The following is a 20,783-nucleotide window of genomic DNA, read 5'->3' as shown; positions in this document are numbered from 1 at the left end:
CATTTTATTCTAGGGGTCCTATTATAGTATACTTCCGGTAAATAAAATAAAGAGTACGCACGATTCGCAAATGCAGCACACTCACGAGCGCGGATTCTATGTCTGTGAGCACACTTAATGTAAACGCATTCCATGATTTTATGTTCTTATCAATATCATTTTGTCAAATTTTGTTTTGCTTTAATTTTAATATTAATGTTGCTAATATTGTAGATTTTAACTTTTTTTTAAACATAAACCTGTATGCATTTTTCTGAGAATAGGACCCCGTTGCTTAGCAACGAATGTCATGACAATAAAAACAAATTAAACGTCAACAAGTTGAAAATCTATACGAGTCTGCTTGAATAGGAGGAAAACTTTAAATAATTTGTGTGTTATGTGTGTGAAATGTCTAAAGAAAACGCGAATCTACGGTTGTTGGGCTCGCCGGTGAATTTATCGTACAGAAGTAAGAAGAAAGACGACAGGAAAAACATACGGAATAGGCCTAGATCTGCGCTTCAAAATTCTTGTTTTACGCCGGTACGAATTAATCTTTTGTTTAGTCTTCAGTCACCCAAGACAAGTAGTTTGAAAGAATTTTGACAACGTCATAGTGCATGACGACCTGTTAGACCTGTTGTTTTTAACATACAAAAAACAAAATGGTTTCTAATAGTGCGTTTTTTGTATTGTGAAGTATTTTACTTGTAAGAAGAGTTTCCGTTAGTACCTTCATAAAACATTTAACACCTTCCTTGTGGCAAGGTGTAACTCATAATTAAGTATATTATGCAGTAGGTCCTTCCCCAATCCCGCAGTTAATATGTTAATTAGTTATTTTTAATTACGAATAATAATCTCGTAGTTCTTATATCTCTTAACTTAAATTAATATACCTTATACTATGTACCTTTGTACTCATGATGTTTTTTGTTTTTCCTGTTTTATGTTTCTTTTTGTACAATAATATTTTACTCACTTCTTTGTTTTAGGATATCCAAGACAGTTACAAGCGGCCATTTTCTGCAGATGCAAAAGAGAGAGTGCCATCTACCAAGACTTTCTTCAAAACATTCAGTGCTGAGCTCCACGACTCATATAACAGTGAGAAATTCATACATACCTATAATTAAGCTTACAATAAATTTTAAACTGGCAAAATTACTGTCTTGGGTTGTTTGCAGACGTTGGTTGCTTGTTAAAAATTAAAATACCTATAAGTGTGTTTATACAGAGGGCATATTTATCCTTAAATTGTTATTGACTTCAAGGATTATTTAAAATATTTCAATTTCCGACGAAACCTAGCCGCATTTCCTCGCTGTATGGCTAAACTAAACCTTTGGGCAAAATATGACCCTGCTTGGAGACCAGATACCCCAAGTTTCCGGGAAATTTCTCTTTTCTACTTTTAAAGAAAAAAATTGTCACTACTTTGAAAAAGTCTCGTATCTCAAACTGCTACTCAAACTTGAAACGCAGTAACTCTGTATGCATCCCATACATAGTTACCACATTTTTATTGGCAGAATAATATACGAGTTTTTTTTAAAGTAGTGACGAAATACTTAACCCAAATTAGCTATAGTTTGCCCTATAGAATTTGTATGACAATATTATTATGTACATTATATTTACTAAGTAGTACTCATTTGCAGGCTCACTTGCCACAATAAAAGTATTACCGCCTACAGCCCACTTACTTGGAGACACCAAAATAAACAACAAGCATTATGCAAGAAAAGACAAAGACTTATGCAGCAATGCCTCAGACTATGGGTCTGAAGACACTTTTATTAGTCTAGGAACGAAAATCAAAGCCAAAGCACAACTTAGCCCCAACCCTAAGGCTAAAAACAACAACCAAAGATTTCTTAAATATCGAAACATAGCCAGAAAAAGCCGCAGAACGATGGATGCTCCTGCAAATGAAGATAAAACAAATAACTATGGGTTAGAAGTTAAAATAATTGAGAAACGACCACAATCACCATCTAAAAGCAGAGATGGTAACAATAGATGCTTGTCACCTACATTTAAAACTAGCGCTTATGAATCTTATTTTGTTCCACTGGAACCTGACGCGCATAATCCTTTAGCGGGTAGGGTTTCATTTGGAGAGAAACAAGACATAGAAAACGCCATCGATGTATATTCTAGACGCCTCATGCAAACTAAGCAACAGTTGTCTTTAGTTGAAGAGGAATCTACGCAAGATTTGGACAGTGTGCCATCTAATAACCTTCTAAGTTTGTCTCCAGAAAATTCTTTAGAAAATAAAGACGCGGACGACACAGAAGGTGATCTAACTGGCAGAAATACTTATGATGTTAATGAAAAAGAAGAGTATCCTAAAGCGTCTGATTACATAGCTGAAGCTCGGACTTACAATAGTTTCTATGATGATTTTCGTTCATGTTCAGTTGACAATCATAAGTCCAAGTTGTCTAGCACGATAGTTAATACTGATTCCTCATCAAAAGATTCAGGCTACCCTAGCAGCGCTAATGATGAGAAAAGCTACAAGCAAGGATACTCGCTAACCACTTCGATTTTGAGGAAATCTAACTCTGATAATAAGATTTCTGATCAACCTAAAAGTCTCGATAGTATTTCTACGGCGAGCAATAAAAAATGTCCCAAAGCATGGAGTGAACCTTTAAATCATAGCAGATTGCTGTATAAAGACTTTTTCTTAAAGAAAGAAGGGCATATAGCTGTGCCTCCTACTAATTCTCCAATCCAACCTGCAAAACACACATTCTCAATTCCTGATGGAAGCAGTGATACTAAAGAAATTGCTAAAACAGAAAAAAAAGAAAATTTGGAATATCCTACATATCTCCTTAACAGTACAACTAAAGCGTACACCTCCAAAGTTATTGAAGATTACAAGAAGGAATTGGAAGCTATTAACAACTTACATGAACTTACTATAAAAGATATGAAAACTGATGCTATTTCTCCAACTCCATTGAATATTGACAAAATGTTTGAGCAGCATTCAAACCTTCCCGAACAAAAAAACACTAATTCTAATGCGAAAGATGATGACGTCAGTAACAGTAATAATCTAGATATTAGAAAGAGAAACGTGTCCAAATTAACAACTAAAGAACTGATACAGAATTATTTAAAAGTAAAGGGTGGGAATACAAAAGAATTTGCTAAAAATTTAAAGAAATTTGAGAATATTGAAGCAAAGCATAACTGGAATAATACAACAGAGAAACGCAGTACACCAGTGGCAAGAAATTTGACCCAAAGGAATATGTTCACGATTAGAACCCCTATGAGTGCCAGAATAGAGGGAGTCAATAATGACAAGGACATAGATTCTTGGATGTCTCTTTCTGCGCCTTCACCTAGTGCTCTTCAGTTCGAAGATGTAGACCCATCTCCGATCTCAGAAGATAAAAGTGAAAATGAACCTAAACCAATTGAACAGACGGTTCACATTCAAGAAATTAAAGAATCTGAACCAACTCCACACGTAAATCAAGAATCAGTGAAACCAAAAGAGTTGACTTCAAATTCAACTGTTTTGGATATTTATTCAATGTTGAAAGACATTGAAAGTTTCGGAGAGAATCCAGTGACATCTGTTGCTAGTTCCAACGTTGTGGAAACTCAACAGAACGAAGTCAAGGAAGAAAGAGAAGTTACGCCTAAGGATAATTTTATGTGAGTGCATATTAGCCTAATGAGTGTTGATAAGATTGTACATTAATATATGCAGTCCCATCATATTTACAGTAGAGGTAGGGTTTACTGATTTGGGAAATTTTGCAGGGAAATATTCGAGTTTTTGGAAAAAGTTGAACAGAGCGCCAATGATGCTCTGTCTGTTGTGACCAGCTCTACTCCTCAGACTATTCCCAAGTAAGTACCTAATTTTCTATGTAGGTATAATGTTCACCAAATTGATTTAAATTTTCGATGAAATTTGCTGTATGGGGTTTTTCGGGGCAGAAAAATCGATCTAGGAAAAATATCACTGGAAAAACACGCATATTCGAGTTTATATATGTTTTCCGAGCTCTGTTCGGTCTCCCAGATATTGTAAATTTAATAAGGCTGCCTGGTGTTCTAGATTGGAGGCCCTACTAAAGCTGCCTCACACCGAAATAGCCCAAAGACTAGTAACGGCTTCGCTGCAACTCGAGGAGCGTTCGTGCTGCATTGCCCTACTGCAAGAGAGCTTGACCAATCACAAGGAACAGGTACTTCTTGGCATCTTGCTTGGTTTACTTATTTATAGAAAAAAATCCATTGAAGAAGATAACACTCATCGGGACCGTGTATAACTTGACAACCAGAGTTACCGCAGAATTAATACCGTGTGTAATTAATTAATGATGTATTAGTCTGTCACTTTTCTAAGATCAAGTGCGCCATAGTAAATCTATGGCGAACTTGATCTTAGAAATCGGACAGGCGTAGGTAAAAGGTTGAAAATGATATGCACGAAAACAATTTGTTTGAAAGCATTATGTAAGGATAAACTTCCCACACACACACACACACACACACACACATACACACACACACACACACACACACACACACATACACACACACACACACACACACACACACACTCACACTCACACTCACTTCGCTGGCTCAGCGACCCGAAGTGGATCTTGGCCTCCGACACTAGATTGCGCCATTCGTTCCTTTCCTGTGCGATCTGACGCCATTCAGCCGCTTGCATGCCACATAGGTCTTTCTGGATAAACTTCCCATTTGCTCTTTATTTCAGATGATCAACAAAGTGAGCAATTTGGAGAAACAGTCGCTCCGTAACATCAGCAGAGTGAAGGCGGAATGCGAGGAGGCTATTAAAAGGCACCAAGCTTTCATTGACCAAGTAAGTTCTGAAGCTTAGAAAAACTGTATACATGGTGTAACATGAGAAAACCGAATAATTTTAACAGCGTATTCCTGATCATATTTAGAGACAAAAATGTCCTATAAACTTTTTTGGCATTCGCCTAGTTTCAGAGATAATATTAATTAAAAAAAAAAACAGTTTTTATTGTTACATAGTGTAAAAGGCCTTTTTGATGGTGATGTTGCTGCTATGGGACGTAGTCTAATTATCCTTATTGATAGATGTCAAAATAGTGACAAGTAACACTTTGCAAAAAGTAGGTTTTACGAAAAAAAGAATGTGAAAATCAATTTTAAGTGACAAGTTTACCAATAACATATATTTTTATTTACAAATACATTCAAAAATTGAAAAAAACGAAACTAAAAATTTTTTTTTGGTGAAATTGACCTAAGTTCATATTAGATTTTTTCCTTTTTTTGACCTCAGAAATGCGTGGTTAAAATTATTCGGTTTCCTCATGTTACACCGTGTATAATATGAGTCAGGACAATATAATTATATATTATAGGACAGGATAAACTCGAGCGACTGCAAAATATCTGTATTCGATACATTTTCGGTCTGCGTAAGTTTGATCATGTTTCCCAGTTCCGATCTCAGCTTGGCTGGCTTCCGATTCGTCGTCGTCGAGATATGCATATCCTGTCATTGCTTTTCAATGTTTTATTCAATCCTGCTGCGCCACCTTACCTCTCCGAAAGATTTAGTTTTTTAGCTGCTGGCAGTGGTCACCGTCTTCGATCAAGCACCAATCTTTCACTCGCAATTCCATCCAATAAGACGCGCACTTACAAAAAATCCTTTACTGTCCACGCCGCTAAGTTATGGAACGAGATTCCGGTGTCCGTGAGGCAATCCCAATCTGTAGTATCACTCAAGGAGAGGCTTAGAAAATTGTGGCTTTCCGATACTTAGATAATTCTGTTTTTCCCGATTAAGTACCTATTTCTTTCATTTCCTTTACTTTTCTGGTTCGAAATAATATCTATATATCTATTTATATTATATGTTGAGTATTTATTTATTTTTATTTATACCTATATATATTATATGTATATGTACTCTTGTATTGTTATATTTCTATTTATGTATATTTGGAGTAATGTGTATTCAAAACGTGCATTTTATTTATTTTAGGGATTGTACACTTTTGCTTTGTTTGTCATTCATCGTTACTTCTGTTCTACTCATTTCCTCAAAGGTTAACTGGAAGAGATCCCATTCAGGGATAAGTTCGCCTTTGTTGTATTTAATTGACTCTGTAACTGTGTTTCTCGTGTTTATATTTCTATGTACAATAAAGTAAATACATACATACATACATACATAATTATATTCTGATTGTATTTATTTCAGCTAATAAACGACAAGAAGACCCTCAACCATCGTATCGAGCAGTTAGTAGACGAGCGGCGATCGCTCGAAGAGCGCTGGAAGCGCTCGGCACAAGCTCTGGAAGATCGTTACAAGCTGGAACTCCGGAATCAACACGACAAAATGGCTGCTGCACAACAGGTGATTTAAACATTTTTTTTTATGGCAGAGGGAATATATAGACACTTTTTTCTCAAAAATAGGGAGTCTACATATAACTAGTTCAAAGGCTCTAAACCACAGAGTCAAACAGTTAGTGGACGAACGGCGCTCGCTCGAAGAGCGCTGGAAACGCTCCGCTCAAGCTCTGGAAGATCGTTACAAGCTGGAAATCCGGAATCAATACGACAAAATGGCTGCTGCACAACAGGTGACTTAAGCATTATTATTTTTTATGGCAGAGGGAATATATAGACCCTTTCTTCTCAAAAATAGGGACTCTATATATAACTAGTTCAAAGGCTCTAAACCACAGAGTCAAACAGTTAGTAGACGAAAGGCGCTCGCTCGAAGAACGCTGGAAACGCTCCGCTCAAGCTCTGGAAAATCGTTACAAGCTGGGACTCCGGAATCAACACGATAAAATGGCGGCGGCTCAGCAGATGAGAAGGGATATGAACTTTATTTATATGTGATATGGTTCAATTTGGCACAATTTCTGACACCACTATGCCCCTTAAAAGGCCTCTAGCCCATATATAGTTAGAACACCTTGCACAGAATCTAGCTGTTAGTAGACGAGCGCTCAAGCTCTAGAAGATCTCTTTAAACTAGAATTGAGAAACCCACATCTTTAAGATTTGTCGGACAAGTAAGGTTGTCGGACAAGTAAGGTTGTCGGACAAGTAAGTTTGTCGGACAAGTAGGGTTGTCAGACAAGTAAGGTTGTCAGACCAAGATGGTTGCGACACGACAGTGGGTGATGTTATTGTATCATGTAATACAGGCTGTTGTGGCTCAAAAGTTTAAGAAGTGCGTCTATTAGTGTAAGTGCAAGTAAGTTCTTATCTAGAATAGAGTGTTATCAATTATATTTTAATTTGCAGGTAGCGAGGCAACGTTGGGTCAGACAAAAGGCAGAGAAAATTAAGGTATTTAGATCTATTTCCATTAATGTAAATAATAAAAATAATTAATAACGTTTCCAATGATGATTTTCAAAAATTGCATTTGCACGGAATTATGGTTTTGACAGATTTCGGGTGTCGCTCTGCGCGGGTGTGCTCTATAGTAGGCATTATTAGAGTATTGCTATCCCACTCTTTGATGCGCTTTTATATTGTATTTAGTATTCTTTTTTTTTAAATTCTAGGAACTAACAGTTAAAGGCCTAGAAGGCGAGCTCCGCGAGATGGCAGAACGGCAACAGAAAGAGATAGCCGATCTAAAAATGCACCACGCAGAGCAACTAGGTCGCGCACAAGCCAAACATGCTCAGGAGTTAGAGGCGCAACGGAGAGAGCTCGAGGGGGAGAGGGAAGCTGCTCTAGTGAAGGAACGACAACTTGCCAGCTCCAGGTATTGTTGTCTCTATCTTACGTCTAGGCGCTAGTAGACAGTTAGAAAGAGACAGCGGATCTAAAGGTCTACGCAGAGCAGTTAGAGGGCGCACAAGCCAAACATGCTCAAGAGTTAGAGGCCCAACGGAGAGAGCTCGAGGGGGAGAGGGAAACTGCTCTAGTGAAGGAGCGACAGTTGGCCAGCTCTAGGTAATGTTGTCTCTATCTTACGTCTAGGTGTTAGGTGTTAGTGTTAGTAGACAGAAAGAGATAGCGGATCTAAAGATCCACGCCAGTTATTCCAGGTACTACAGAAATCAGCGCAAAACAAAACGCTTAGCGGAATTGGTTTACCCATAACCCCGGTAGATGGCGCTGGTCCGTCTGGAACAAATCGTAATACGCGCTAACATTTATTTGCCATATATTAGGAAGATTGGTTTTGTCAATATACCTACATATATTATGTATGTTGTTTATTATTAAAATGATATAGTTTTTGTTTTTATTTCTAATACTTGTTTTGCAAAAATGGTTTTCCCAAGATTAGTGGTTGTGTAAATAATTTGGGATTGTTCATCTATGAAAAACCTAGAAAACGATCGACATAGACAAAGGACCTTTCATTAATTATTCTCATTTAGTACAGTCAGCAGCAGAAGTTGCTAAGCGGGCGAGGTGTTCAAAATTATCTTGACGCCCTCTTATTCTCTTAGCAATAAAGTGGCGTCAAGATCATTTTGAACACCTCGCCCGCTTAGCAACTATTGCTGCTGACTGTAATTTTATTTTCAGACTTGAGAAGCAGATTCTCGAACTAGAGCTGACATACCAGGAGCAAAGAACCCGGTTGGTAGCAGAAATGCGCGCTGAGAACGAACGCGTCGCTTCCGGCCTGAGCGAGAGAGAGAAGCAACAGAAGGAAACTTTTGGTGAGTTCAAAATGTATGTAATTTTTGGTGGAAAATGAGCATGAAATCCGCCTGATGGTAAGCGGCTATGGCAGCGTATGGACTCGGGGGTATAACCGGAGTGTCCGTGGAAGAAAATTCCTCTGAAAATGCACAGACGTGACCATTTTAAGGGTGCATCCACATATTACGTCACAGCAACAGGGGGGAATCATGCCAAGTGTGACATTACGTATTAACGACCTATCTTTTTCGAAAAAGTGTGACAATTGGGTCAAAAAAAAACGAAATTTTGTGTGATGTGATTAATGGACGAATGGACGACCCTTAGGGTCCAGTTTTAAGGACCTGTTGCTCAAATATGCGGCCTAGTTTACAATGTTTTTTTTTAGGAAAGTAGGAAAATACATTACGTATAAGTAAATAAATAAATAAATATTATAGGACATTCTTACACAGATTGACTAAGTCCCACAGTAAGCTCAAGAAGGCTTGTGTTATGGGTACTCAGACAACGATATAGGTATATAATATACAAATACTTAAATACATAGAAAACACCCATGACTCAGGAACAAATATCTGTATCATCATACAATTATATGCCCTTACTGGGTATAAGTGTATGCATATTCTAATAATATACATAAACATTTCGCATATGATTTACTTCAGAGAAATGGAAAGAAGAGCAAGAAAGGTTGCTTGAAGAAAAGAAACGACAAATGGAACAAGAGATAGCGAGAGAAAGAGAGAAAATGCAGGTTGGTTTTTTTAAGTCTATATTGTGTTCAACTGCTGGGCAAAGGTCACCCTTGTCTTCCGCCACTCGTCACGGCTTTGGTTTGGTTTCGTCATAGTGCTCACTCCATACAGACAAGAGTGCTCACTCCATACATCAGTTTTGGTACCAGAACTATTAGTATTTCCATAGTCGACATCTAGTATCGAGTAGCGGAATTATCAGTACTGCTACTTGACAATAGATGTAGCGGCGACCGAAAAGTCTAATGCTCAACAATTTTCAGCTAATATTATAAACGGATTAACCGTAACTCTATTTTCAACTCCTTCTGCTTCTAATATGAGTTGTAAATTGTTGTTCAATACAATTTTCGTGGGTCGCCACTCGAGAGACATCCGCTACTCGATGCTAGATGTCGACTATGAAAATACTAATATTTTTGCTACCAAAACTGATGTATGGAGTGAGCACTTTAGTCTTACTATATTTCTCTATGGTTTCGTTTCTATTTAAACTCTATACATTACAATTACAATATTTTGTAGCCTACAGTTTAATTTAGATATATTTTAGTTTATTTTATAATGTCTACTCTACTTGTAATAAATGCCATTACAATTTAAAATACTTTGATTTTTAGGAAGAAATGAAACTAGACAGAGAAGAATTAGAACAAGAATTCGAACAGCACAAGAGAGAGTTCGAAGCCGAACAGCAGTTGGCGCTCAAGAAGAAAGTGACGGAGATAGCAGCACAGCACCGGCGCGAGCGAGACAGGGAGATCGAGCGCGCTATTGAGAGGATGGAGGAAGAAGCACAGGCGGGGCGTAGAGAGCTGCAGGAGGCTATTAGGTAAGAATGAGACAGAGATAGTAGTTTAGTACTAGTGCGAGCGAGACAGAGAGATAGAGCGTGCTATAGAGGAGATAGAGGAAGAAGCTCAGGCGGCTCGCAGGGAGCAGCAGGCCATTAGGTAAGTAAGAAAGAAACAGAGATAGTAGTTTAGTACTAGTGCGAGCGAGACAGGGAGATAGAGCGTGCTATAGAGGATATGGAGGAAGAAGCTCAGGCGGCTCGCAGGGAGCAGCACGTCATTAGGTAAGTAAGAAAGAGACAGATAGTAGTTTAGTACTAGTGCGAGCGAGACCGGGAGATAGCGATAGAGGAAGAAGTTAAGGCGGGCCGTAGATAGCTGCAGGAGGCTATGGGATTTGCAACTGTCAAAGGTTTGTATAGATAGCGCCATCATAGCTTGCCCCTTTTTCTATGAGATTTGGCTTATAGGGCTGGCATCTAGGGCATTAAAAAAAACAAAAAAATTACACGATTCTAGGGATTGACTATCTGCTAAATACTTTGATCGGCCAACCCCGTTAGGTAAAAATGAGACGGAGATAGCCGCGTAGGAGTGATGCAAGCGAGACAAGGATATCAAGGGTTAATTTGAAATGTAAATATAAACAGGCACACGAAGTTCAGCATAAAGTGCAAAGTTTTACTATATTCTTCTTTCATTCTTTCACAGGAGGAATAAAGAACAGTACGAATGCGAGCTCCGCGAGCTAGCGGAGACGGAGCAAGCGACGCTGCGCCGGTACCAGGACGCCGCGGCGCGCGTGCGACACGCGGAGGATCGGTGTAAGCCCTTGATATACTGCTGACGCTGTACGCTGCGGGCAGCGTCATGTTCTCACGTTATATAGGAACAAGAACAGTACGAATGCGAGCTCCGTGAGCTAGCGGAGACGGAGCAAGCGACGCTGCGCCGGTACCAGGACGCCGCGGCGCGCGTGCGACACGCGGAGGATCGGTGTAAGCCCTTGATATACTGCTGACGCTGTACGCTGCGGGCAGCGTCATGTTCTCACGTTATATAAGAATAAAGAACATTACGAATGCGAGCTCCGCGAGCTAGCGGAGACGGAGCAAGCGACGCTGCGCCGGTACCAGGACGCCGCGGCGCGCGTGCGACACGCGGAGGATCGGTGTAAGCCCTTGATATACTGCTGACGCTGTACGCTGCGTGCAGCATCATGTTCTCACGTTATATAGAAACAAGAACAGTACGAATGCGAGCTCCGTGAGCTAGCGGAGACGGAGCAAGCGACGCTGCGCCGGTACCAGGACGCCGCGGCGCGCGTGCGACACGCGGAGGATCGGTGTAAGCCCTTGATATACTGCTGACGCTGTACGCTGCGGGCAGCGTCATGTTCTCACGTTATATAGGAACAAGAACAGTACGAATGCGAGCTCCGCGAGCTAGCGGAGACGGAGCAAGCGACGCTGCGCCGGTACCAGGACGCCGCGGCGCGCGTGCGACAGGCGGAGGATCGGTGTAAGCCCTTGATATACTGCTGACGCTGTACGCTGCGGGCAGCGTCATGTTCTCACGTTATATAGGAACGAAGAACAGTACGAATGCGAGCTCCGCGAGCTAGGGGAGACGGAGCAGGCGACGCTGCGCCGGTACCAGGACGCCGCGGCGCGCGTGCGACAGGCGGAGGATCGGTGTAAGCCCTTGATATACTGCTGACGCTGTACGCTGCGGGCAGCGTCATGTTCTCACGTTATATAGGAACGAAGAACAGTACGAATGCGAGCTCCGCGAGCTAGGGGAGACGGAGCAGGCGACGCTGCGCCGGTACCAGGACGCCGCGGCGCGCGTGCGACAGGCGGAGGATCGGTGTAAGCCCTTGATATACTGCTGACGCTGTACGCTGCGGGCAGCGTCATGTTCTCACGTTATATAGGAACGAAGAACAGTACGAATGCGAGCTCCGCGAGCTAGGGGAGACGGAGCAGGCGACGCTGCGCCGGTACCAGGACGCCGCGGCGCGCGTGCGACAGGCGGAGGATCGGTGTAAGCCCTTGATATACTGCTGACGCTGTACGCTGCGGGCAGCGTCATGTTCTCACGTTATATAGGAACGAAGAACAGTACGAATGCGAGCTCCGCGAGCTAGGGGAGACGGAGCAGGCGACGCTGCGCCGGTACCAGGACGCCGCGGCGCGCGTGCGACAGGCGGAGGATCGGTGTAAGCCCTTGATATACTGCTGACGCTGTACGCTGCGGGCAGCGTCATGTTCTCACGTTATATAGGAACGAAGAACAGTACGAATGCGAGCTCCGCGAGCTAGGGGAGACGGAGCAGGCGACGCTGCGCCGGTACCAGGACGCCGCGGCGCGCGTGCGACAGGCGGAGGATCGGTGTAAGCCCTTGATATACTGCTGACGCTGTACGCTGCGGGCAGCGTCATGTTCTCACGTTATATAGGAACGAAGAACAGTACGAATGCGAGCTCCGCGAGCTAGGGGAGACGGAGCAGGCGACGCTGCGCCGGTACCAGGACGCCGCGGCGCGCGTGCGACAGGCGGAGGATCGGTGTAAGCTCTTGATTTATACCTGAGGGCCTACCGCGAACCACGGTCGACGTGTTGCCTCTCTGTCGCATTTGTAAACGCGTACGTAACTGTGACAGGGAGGCAACACGTCGAACGTTGTTCGCGGTAGGCCCTCTGATACCTGAGGCCTTACGTGGCGTTCGCTGCACCATTGACGAACACAACAAAGCCACCGACAACGTCTATACATACATAACTATTAAAATATGTAAAAATTTTAAAAACACGTATTATGCCAAAAAAAATCAATTTTATGCCAAAAATGTCTTAAATCATTTTAGAAAAGAGCTGATACCGTATATGTCTATTTATTTAATTTTTTATTTTTTTTCAGGTGCTGAATTAGAAATCACAATAACTCAGCTGGAAACTAGAAATAAAATTCTTACTGAGGTAATTATTTTGAGGTTACTAAAAGTACAGCGCCATTTACTCCAGCTGCCAAATTTGAGGCGACTATATTTGTTTTTTTTTTACATTCGCGATAACTAGTATACATACTTATAAATTGTTGTGTAGGAAGCGCTGGTGGCCTAGCGGTAAGAGCGTGCGACTTGCAATCCGGAGGTCGCGGGTTCAAACCCCGGCTCGTACCAATGAGTTTTTGGAACTTATGTACGAAATATCATTTGATATTTACCAGTCGCTTTTCGGTGAAGGAAAACATCGTGAGGAAACCGGACTAATCCCAATAAGACCTAGTTTCCCCTCTGGGTTGGAAGGTCAGATGGCAGTCGCTTTCGTAAAAACTAGTGCCTACGTCAATCCTTGGGATTAGTTGTCAAGCGGACCCGAGGCTCCCATGTGCCGTGGCTAAATGCCGGGATAACGCGAGGAAGAAGAAGAAGAGAGGAGATACTTATTTATAAATAGTCCAAATTACCCAAAATTCTGAAGTTTTCTGAATTACTCGAACAGTTACTCTTATTTATAAAATTCCTTCCTTATTATAGAAAAATACTCAACTCGAAGCGGCTGCCGAACAAATCCGATCGAGCTGCGAGCATGCGTGGGCGCAGCGCGTCGATACGCTGAAGAAAGAGATGGAAGATATGAAGAAAACGCACGAAGAACAGATGCACCAGCTTTATGCCAAGTACGTGTCATACATTCTCGATTTAATCCAGAAGTTTTATAATAAGATTTAATCGGTCAATTTTATTTTATACATCCGTAGGATAAAAACCGGCCAAGTGCGAGTTGGACTCGCGCACCAAGGGTTCCGTACCATTACGCAAAAAAACACCTTTGTTGTTTGGGAGGCCCCGCTTAAATATTTATTAAATTCTGTTTTTAGTATTTGTTGTTATAGCGGCAATAGAAATACATCATCTGTGAAAATTTCAACTATAGCTATCACGGTTCATGAGATACAGCCTGGTGACAGACAGACGGATAGACAGACGGACGGACAGCGGAGTCTTAGTAATAGGGTCCCGTTTTTACCCTTGGATACGGAACCCTAAAAATTTAGTTTTGGGCAAAAATTTGATTTTTGGTACTAGCTTTTATCGCTGACTGTACTTTTCTTTTCACAGGCAACGAATACTCATCGATACAATTCTAACAACCCCAAACACAATTAGATTGCTTTGTTTTATCATAGAGTTTCTATGACTACCTCCTGTCTTCATCATCAGATCAGCACCATGTCATCATAATATTGCATTGTCATCCAATTTACATATGTATGCAAAATTTCAGCTCAATCGGAAAATGGGAAGTGGGTCAAATTTTGCTTCCAAGATTTGACCCACACTAACTAACAAACACACTAAGCGCCACTTGCACCATTCCACTAACCCGGGGTTAACCGGTTAATACTGGATTTACCATGGTTACCAGTACAATTTGACACTAGGTTAACGGTTTAACCGCTTAACCCCGGATTAGTAGGATGGTGCAAATGGCCATAAGCGCCACTTGCACTATCCCACTAACCCGGTTTTAATCGGTTAAACCGTTAACCCAATGTCAAATTGTACTGGTAACCATTGGTAACTCCAAGTATAACTCGTTAACCCCGGGAAAAGACATATGTAACTTCGTATAAGATGAATAAATACTTTGTAAAAAACGTGCCTCGGAAATAAAGAAAATGCCGCACACACCTTTAGCCTATCCTCGGCTAGATGGCGTGACGACACCGTTTCCTAATTCTGTTTTTTGTACTTAAGAACCTACTTCTTTGTTAAGGTGATATTCAGTTGTTTTGTGTAATAAATATAGTTCATAATTAAGTGAATAATTAAAAATAAATAAATTTAATATTGTCCTTCGCTGCCTGAAACACAGGGAATCCTAGTTCAGGCATCTGTAAACCACGTGTCTCTATGTAAATTCTTACAGCCGTATTCATAAACAGTTAGAGCATTGATCATCAGTTGCTGATAACCGGATGTCACAAAACGTGATTCATAAACACTTTTTAGCGCTAAACAGTTGATCATCTCTTTATTAAATCCTCGGAAAGTTACGGAGCCGAGGACCCTTCTTTATCTGTTTATTATCTGCTATTTTACAAGATGGCGGTCACGAAACAGCTGATTTTGGCAAGAGTGACAAGAGCAAGAGCAAATAGTACGTTTTGGTTAAAATCCCAAATGTGAATGGAAAACAACTTTAATATGTGCAATTACGTATTACATACCTGGATATAGTGCGAAAATGGCGCGAAACCTAAATATCCCGCTTTTTATAAGTTGTTTATGTGATTTTGTGTATGGTGATTTTCGTTTAACCAAAATATCGAAGAAGGCAACAGAATTCTATGATCGCGTAGTCGGAAAAATGCATCATAAACGGAGCGAGTTCCTCCCTCACAGCTATTAGGCGTTTGGAGAAATAGGTAAACCGCCAGATTCACTTAAATCTATGCGGGCCAGCTTCATTGCTCGCCATACAATCGCATTTTCGAAACCAAGTTTGGCTTGGCAAGTAATATTAGAGCGTTCCATGTTCCTAATTAAAAATATTTGGAGGAGTCGCCATCGTCGGACACGGCGAGGACTTACTTATATTTGTGCGTAAACCCTTTAGTTATTCATTATTACCACTTGCCAGAAACGTTGTTTTTAATTTAAGATCAGGGTGTTCGCATTTCGCAAACTTAAATTTAATTGCATTTCTTGCGCACATTATACCTACCTATATAATATTATAGACCCTGTAAGAGTACATCAATCTCGTTCATAGTTTGCAATTGAATAACTAACCATTATACCTAATGAGATTATAATATTTACCATAAGTTAGCTTGTTTTATAGACATATTTAACCGACTGTGTTTAATAAAAAATATCACAGGTAAGTAGGCACTACTTAAAAGTATCAACTTATTTACAGGTAAAAGAAGTGTGCACTCTTGTCAGTCTGGTAAAGTGATGAAAAATCTGAAAAAGTCACGGGTATATGCAGTCATTGCATAGGCAGTTTGCTCAATATTGGCTTTGAGCATAACAATTTGGCCTCCAGGTAAAAATATTGCAAGCTGAACTTTATAGAATGAAAGTTTCATTTATGTCAACTAATTATTCAGTATAGTCATCCAGGTTGGATTCTATACCTACCTGTTCTTGACGCTAAGGTTTCCAGTGCTCCCAAAAATGCACTGTCGGCTATTTGTAACTCCGCTAGTTGCCTGTAGGCTGCAGTGCTTAATATCAGATGGGCAGCACTAAACTTGTCCTTGTCATTGTCTGGTATTCAAAAATACCTTTTAATTTTATTCTACATAAGAACCATTAATTACCAATATTATTTTTGAACTTCTTTGAACTAGGTACATAGCATGAACTTACCTATGAATATCTACTTTACTTTATATAAATTGTACACTTTCATCAGAACAATATTGCAAACACATGAATATCATAAATATGTGGAAAATAGGGTCCTACTTTCCTTTTTAGAACTCTCAAAATGATTTGCTATTATGGTATTTATATGAAAATTTATTTTCTAATAATAATCTGGTGCTTTATTTTATACATGGTATGGTGTGACATAATTTATTTTAAGTACAGGAAACATCCCTATTAGACTGCTAGATACATTTAAGATTTCATTGCATTGTAATTAGAAAAATGGAATTTTGAGTATTTCAATATGGGTACAGTCGCCTGCAATAATATGTTACTCTTCGAAGGCTGCAAAAATGTGCAATGCTCTTATGGGCCTTTGTTGTGTAACATATTATTGCAGGTGACTGTACATCATTAATAAAAATTGTACAAACCTTAACAAGTCAAAAAATATATTTAATTAGTAAAATAAAACACCAATTAAATTAGAACAATTTTATTACTTCAACCTAAATCAAGCTAGGTTTTCATTTTGATGTTTTTTTTCTTTTAGGTTTCTTGCTGATTTCCTGCTGGGACTTGCAGTGTACGGAGTCAGTTACACTTCTCTGACCAATATTCACAGCTGTTCACAGGCCACAGCTTTTCTTCCAAAGCCTGGAGTTATTCAACAATAACAGTGGCTAATGATGGTACTTTCTGGATCTGAAAAGATGCAATAATTTGAATAAAAGTATTTTTGTATTCAACAATTTTCTTTAATTTTTAGCTTATGATATAATGGATGTACTTAAGTTAGGGTCACATGATTCAATATAGTTATGGTAACTAAGTATCATTTTAAGCTATAGACAGAGATCAATATGACTTCATTTATTATTCATTACCTATTAGGTACTATAATATGATATCATTGTACATTGACCTTGCAAACTCTCTGGAATAGATGTCCAAACTGTCTGATGAGATATAGATTAGCCAACTTAATTATAACCAACTGTACGCAGAAAACATCTTATTTTTAATCAGCAGGTACACAGTATCTATACACACACCTGTACACTGGTATTTAAATACTGCCTAATTTGTGAACCATCCTTCCTCGTAGTAAGTAGGTTGGCTAGGTGATCGAGTATAATAACCATCGCATTGTTCCATGCATAAAATAAATACCATTACAAAATTATTACTAATGACACGATGACAAGAAGTAAACTCGCGACACAACGGCTTGTTACAATAAAACATCACTTGTACATATAATTATCATTTGGTTCCATTGTATGGTTAAGAAATATAATACCTATAATAGGTAGGTACCTATGCATAATTTTAAACAAATACACCAAGCTCCACAAAGCACGGATAAATTTACCAAATTTATAAGTGTTATAACCTTTAAATAATGTCAAAGCCGTCAATGCAAGTGTCAATCTTAACATGTTCAGATACTACATTTTATGTTACGTACCTATGTCTATAATATATTATAAATAGATGGTCATGCCCAAAATTTGAACTGTACCTAGAGTTATCATCAAAATCGCTGCAGACTTTTCTTTGTCTAACTCTAAACACTGCAGGTATGTAAGGTAAACAAGAAAGTATAGGACATTGTTCATACCTGATTTAGTGAGTCTGAATGGACTTCGTTTTGTTGACCCGTTGTGAATTTCTGCCGCAACCAGAATAAATTAGTGTGAACTCATGAACCATTATTCAATGGTTCTTCTTGCGGAGGCGAGTGGGGTCTGGTACGGTATCTGGCTTCGACTTCTTCTCTTCGCTAATTATGCACTTCTCGGTTAGTTTGAAAGAACCCCACTTCTTTCGACTCCATTCCACATAATATTGAAACTAAAAGCAATAAGATATAGGTATATCAACATTGCAGTGAACTCATATTATTACTTGTTGCTGTATAAGATACTTGTCTGTAAACGTAGTTACTCACCAAGTTTTATAAAATTTCCGGCCATGCAGCAATCTTTAATTATTTTTGTGGCACAGAAGCTATTTTAATAAGAGATAATTCCGAAAATTAGTCAAAATAGTAAATCAACTTCTTCATGATATTACGATTGGCCGCTAGTGCTGCTGTCAAACTTTTTTTTTAATTTAATGTTCAGCCATATTTTAGTCTATGATGCGCCAAGATGCCAACATAACGCGTCTAATCTGCTTATTAGTTAAGAAGCCCCTAATAAACGTTTATAAATCATGGTTCTTATCAACGGCTTATTAAGCCTAAACAGCGGATTAGCTAATAAGCTGATCATTCCTCATTTAAGGATTTTTTATGAATACGGCTGTAGTCTTTAAGAACAATCATTGTACTATACTTTTCTCAATAAATTATTTGTATTTATTTGTATTTGTATTTGTTTCATATTTAACAATTTTAACACATGGATATTAGTGAATAAACATGGATCAAAATGATATAAAAATAATAAAGTCATTTATCCATATACATAAATTTTTTTGATAATTTTATACTTTTTCGTTTTGAGTTTTAGTCGTGTGTCGATAGATGGCAGTAAATTTACTGTGACTACAAAATTTACTATGACAGGACCCCTCTATACTATCTATTCATTTTGCCCCGGGTTAGTGAATGATGCAAGAGGCCCTAAGAGCTCTTTCTGAACAATTTTCACATGGCTTTTTTTTCAGGGTAAAAGTGGCTGTAGCGCGAAAGGATTCCGCTATTCAGGCATTAACGCGCGAAACTGCCAAGTACCAGGAGAAGATAACCATGTTAGAGCAAAAACTGCAGCAGCAGCGGAAGGATTTCCTCAAACAAAAGTGAACCTCATTACCCAGAATTACAGTTAATTATTGCGTGACAATGCATAAAATTGACCATGAAACCGGATAAAAAAACCATACTGCAGCGAAATATGCAAAAGCAACGCAAAGAGCGTAAATAAAAGTGATTCTTATCGACTGGAGTTATGGTTTAATATTGTATGAGACAGGATTTATGCTACGAAAAGACAAAGTACTGTCAGCAGCAAAAGTCTTAGGTAATGTAATGTTCACTTGTGTAGAAATAATTATAAAGAATTTAAGTACTTTCTCAAATATTTTTGTTTTCTCAAAAAATTGGCAAGAAAAATTACTTTAATTCAGTTTGTGCCTGCTATTTAAAAAAGTAATCTAAATGTAAAAACCAGTATGACATCAGAGTTAATTGGTATTTTCACTGAGTGTATAATTTCGCTTAGGCTTAATTCTATGTTTATGATCTCAACACGTGTGATGGCAATTTACACTAGACTAGATATACTATTTACTACTTTTATTCTTCCGTCCATGTATTTATTATATATTAGGTAATTTAATTTATTAATTATGTTAACTGTATACTATCATAATTTCTACAAGATGTCTAGACATGAAATTTATCTTATGTAGAAACAACAAAAAAATTTCGATAGAAACATGAAGTTTGTCATTTCTGCTCATCCGTATTGTATTTTTGTTGCACCGGCTCTATGCATCGCTATCAGATATATCGGAGCGGCTGAGGTGCTCAAAAATATCTGGACTCGCACTCTAACTCCTTGACAATAGAAGCGTGTTCAGATATTTGTGAGCATCTTAATTGGTCCCATATATCTGATGGCGACTGCACAAGCACTTCACATCCGACCGCAGTTTTTGTGTTCGGAGTGTTTTATGGCTTTTTTCTTATTATTTTTAACAGAAATATACCTTATTACGTAGTGTTAAGGTTTTGATTGTTTCTGAATTCACATTGGATACAAAAGATGTGATGTGCTTGTCAATAAAAATTATGTAATATAATGTGTTTTTTATTCCGTTTCGGAATGAAAGTCAAGGAATGATAAAACGAAATATTTAATATTTTGTATAAAAACAAATACCAACAGGTAAATGCTTAAAGCTTTCTATAATACAACAAACGAATACCAAATAGGTAATTTAAAGCTGTTTAACACATTAATTAAAAACTTATCCTAGTTGAAACAAATGGCCGATAAAAAATCTCAATGATATTGCTATTTCTGTCTTTCACGCTGCTTTCTTGACCCTATATCAACAGAAAAATATTAAATTAAGGGTATTAGGATTTGTAATACACGGCTTTAGACCTCACGGGCATAAAACAAACATTCCACTGGGCCAACTTGGAG

The 20,783-nt window shown here is 39.1% G+C and overlaps 1 protein-coding gene and 3 long non-coding RNA genes across 4 annotated transcripts in view; 3 read left to right on the top strand and 1 right to left on the bottom strand.

Moving 5' to 3' along the window:
- Positions 1-20,783, top strand: part of LOC134670037 (uncharacterized) — a 366,992-nt gene that overhangs the window by 188,903 nt on the left and 157,306 nt on the right. The window lies entirely within an intron of this gene.
- LOC134670024 (centrosomal protein of 131 kDa) lies at positions 312-20,433 on the top strand. The gene is made up of 16 exons (XM_063527693.1): positions 312-525; positions 978-1,089; positions 1,644-3,669; positions 3,778-3,867; positions 4,079-4,208; positions 4,751-4,858; positions 6,242-6,400; positions 7,306-7,350; positions 7,572-7,777; positions 8,554-8,690; positions 9,345-9,433; positions 10,055-10,266; positions 10,940-11,052; positions 13,152-13,210; positions 13,771-13,913; positions 19,297-20,433. Exons 1-16 carry the CDS (start codon positions 391-393, stop codon positions 19,430-19,432), a joined length of 3,900 nt encoding a protein of 1,299 aa, XP_063383763.1. The 5' UTR covers positions 312-390; the 3' UTR covers positions 19,433-20,433.
- On the top strand, positions 15,279-17,289 carry LOC134670035 (uncharacterized). The gene is made up of 3 exons (XR_010099003.1): positions 15,279-15,665; positions 16,163-16,291; positions 17,174-17,289. It is a non-coding gene; the product is annotated as an uncharacterized LOC134670035 (long non-coding RNA).
- On the bottom strand, positions 17,101-18,926 carry LOC134670036 (uncharacterized). The gene is made up of 2 exons (XR_010099004.1): positions 18,575-18,926; positions 17,101-18,477 (listed from the first exon to the last, which is right to left on the bottom strand). It is a non-coding gene; the product is annotated as an uncharacterized LOC134670036 (long non-coding RNA).

Source organism: Cydia fagiglandana, chromosome 13 (genome assembly GCF_963556715.1).
Source record: "Cydia fagiglandana chromosome 13, ilCydFagi1.1, whole genome shotgun sequence".
Taxonomy (NCBI): Eukaryota; Metazoa; Arthropoda; class Insecta; order Lepidoptera; family Tortricidae; genus Cydia; species Cydia fagiglandana.
Note: the sequence above shows the minus strand (reverse complement) of the source record. Positions and strands in the feature narration are given on the sequence as shown.

Excerpts from the sequence above, each read along its gene's own strand:
- LOC134670024 (XM_063527693.1), top strand. The coding sequence starts at position 391 with ATGTCTAAAGAAAACGCGAATCTACGGTTGTTGGGCTCGCCGGTGAAT. Across the intron at positions 3,868-4,078 it reads ACTCCTCAGACTATTCCCAA|ATTGGAGGCCCTACTAAAGC; the intron begins GTAAGTACCTAA and ends CTGGTGTTCTAG. Across the intron at positions 6,401-7,305 it reads AAATGGCTGCTGCACAACAG|GTAGCGAGGCAACGTTGGGT; the intron begins GTGATTTAAACA and ends TTTAATTTGCAG.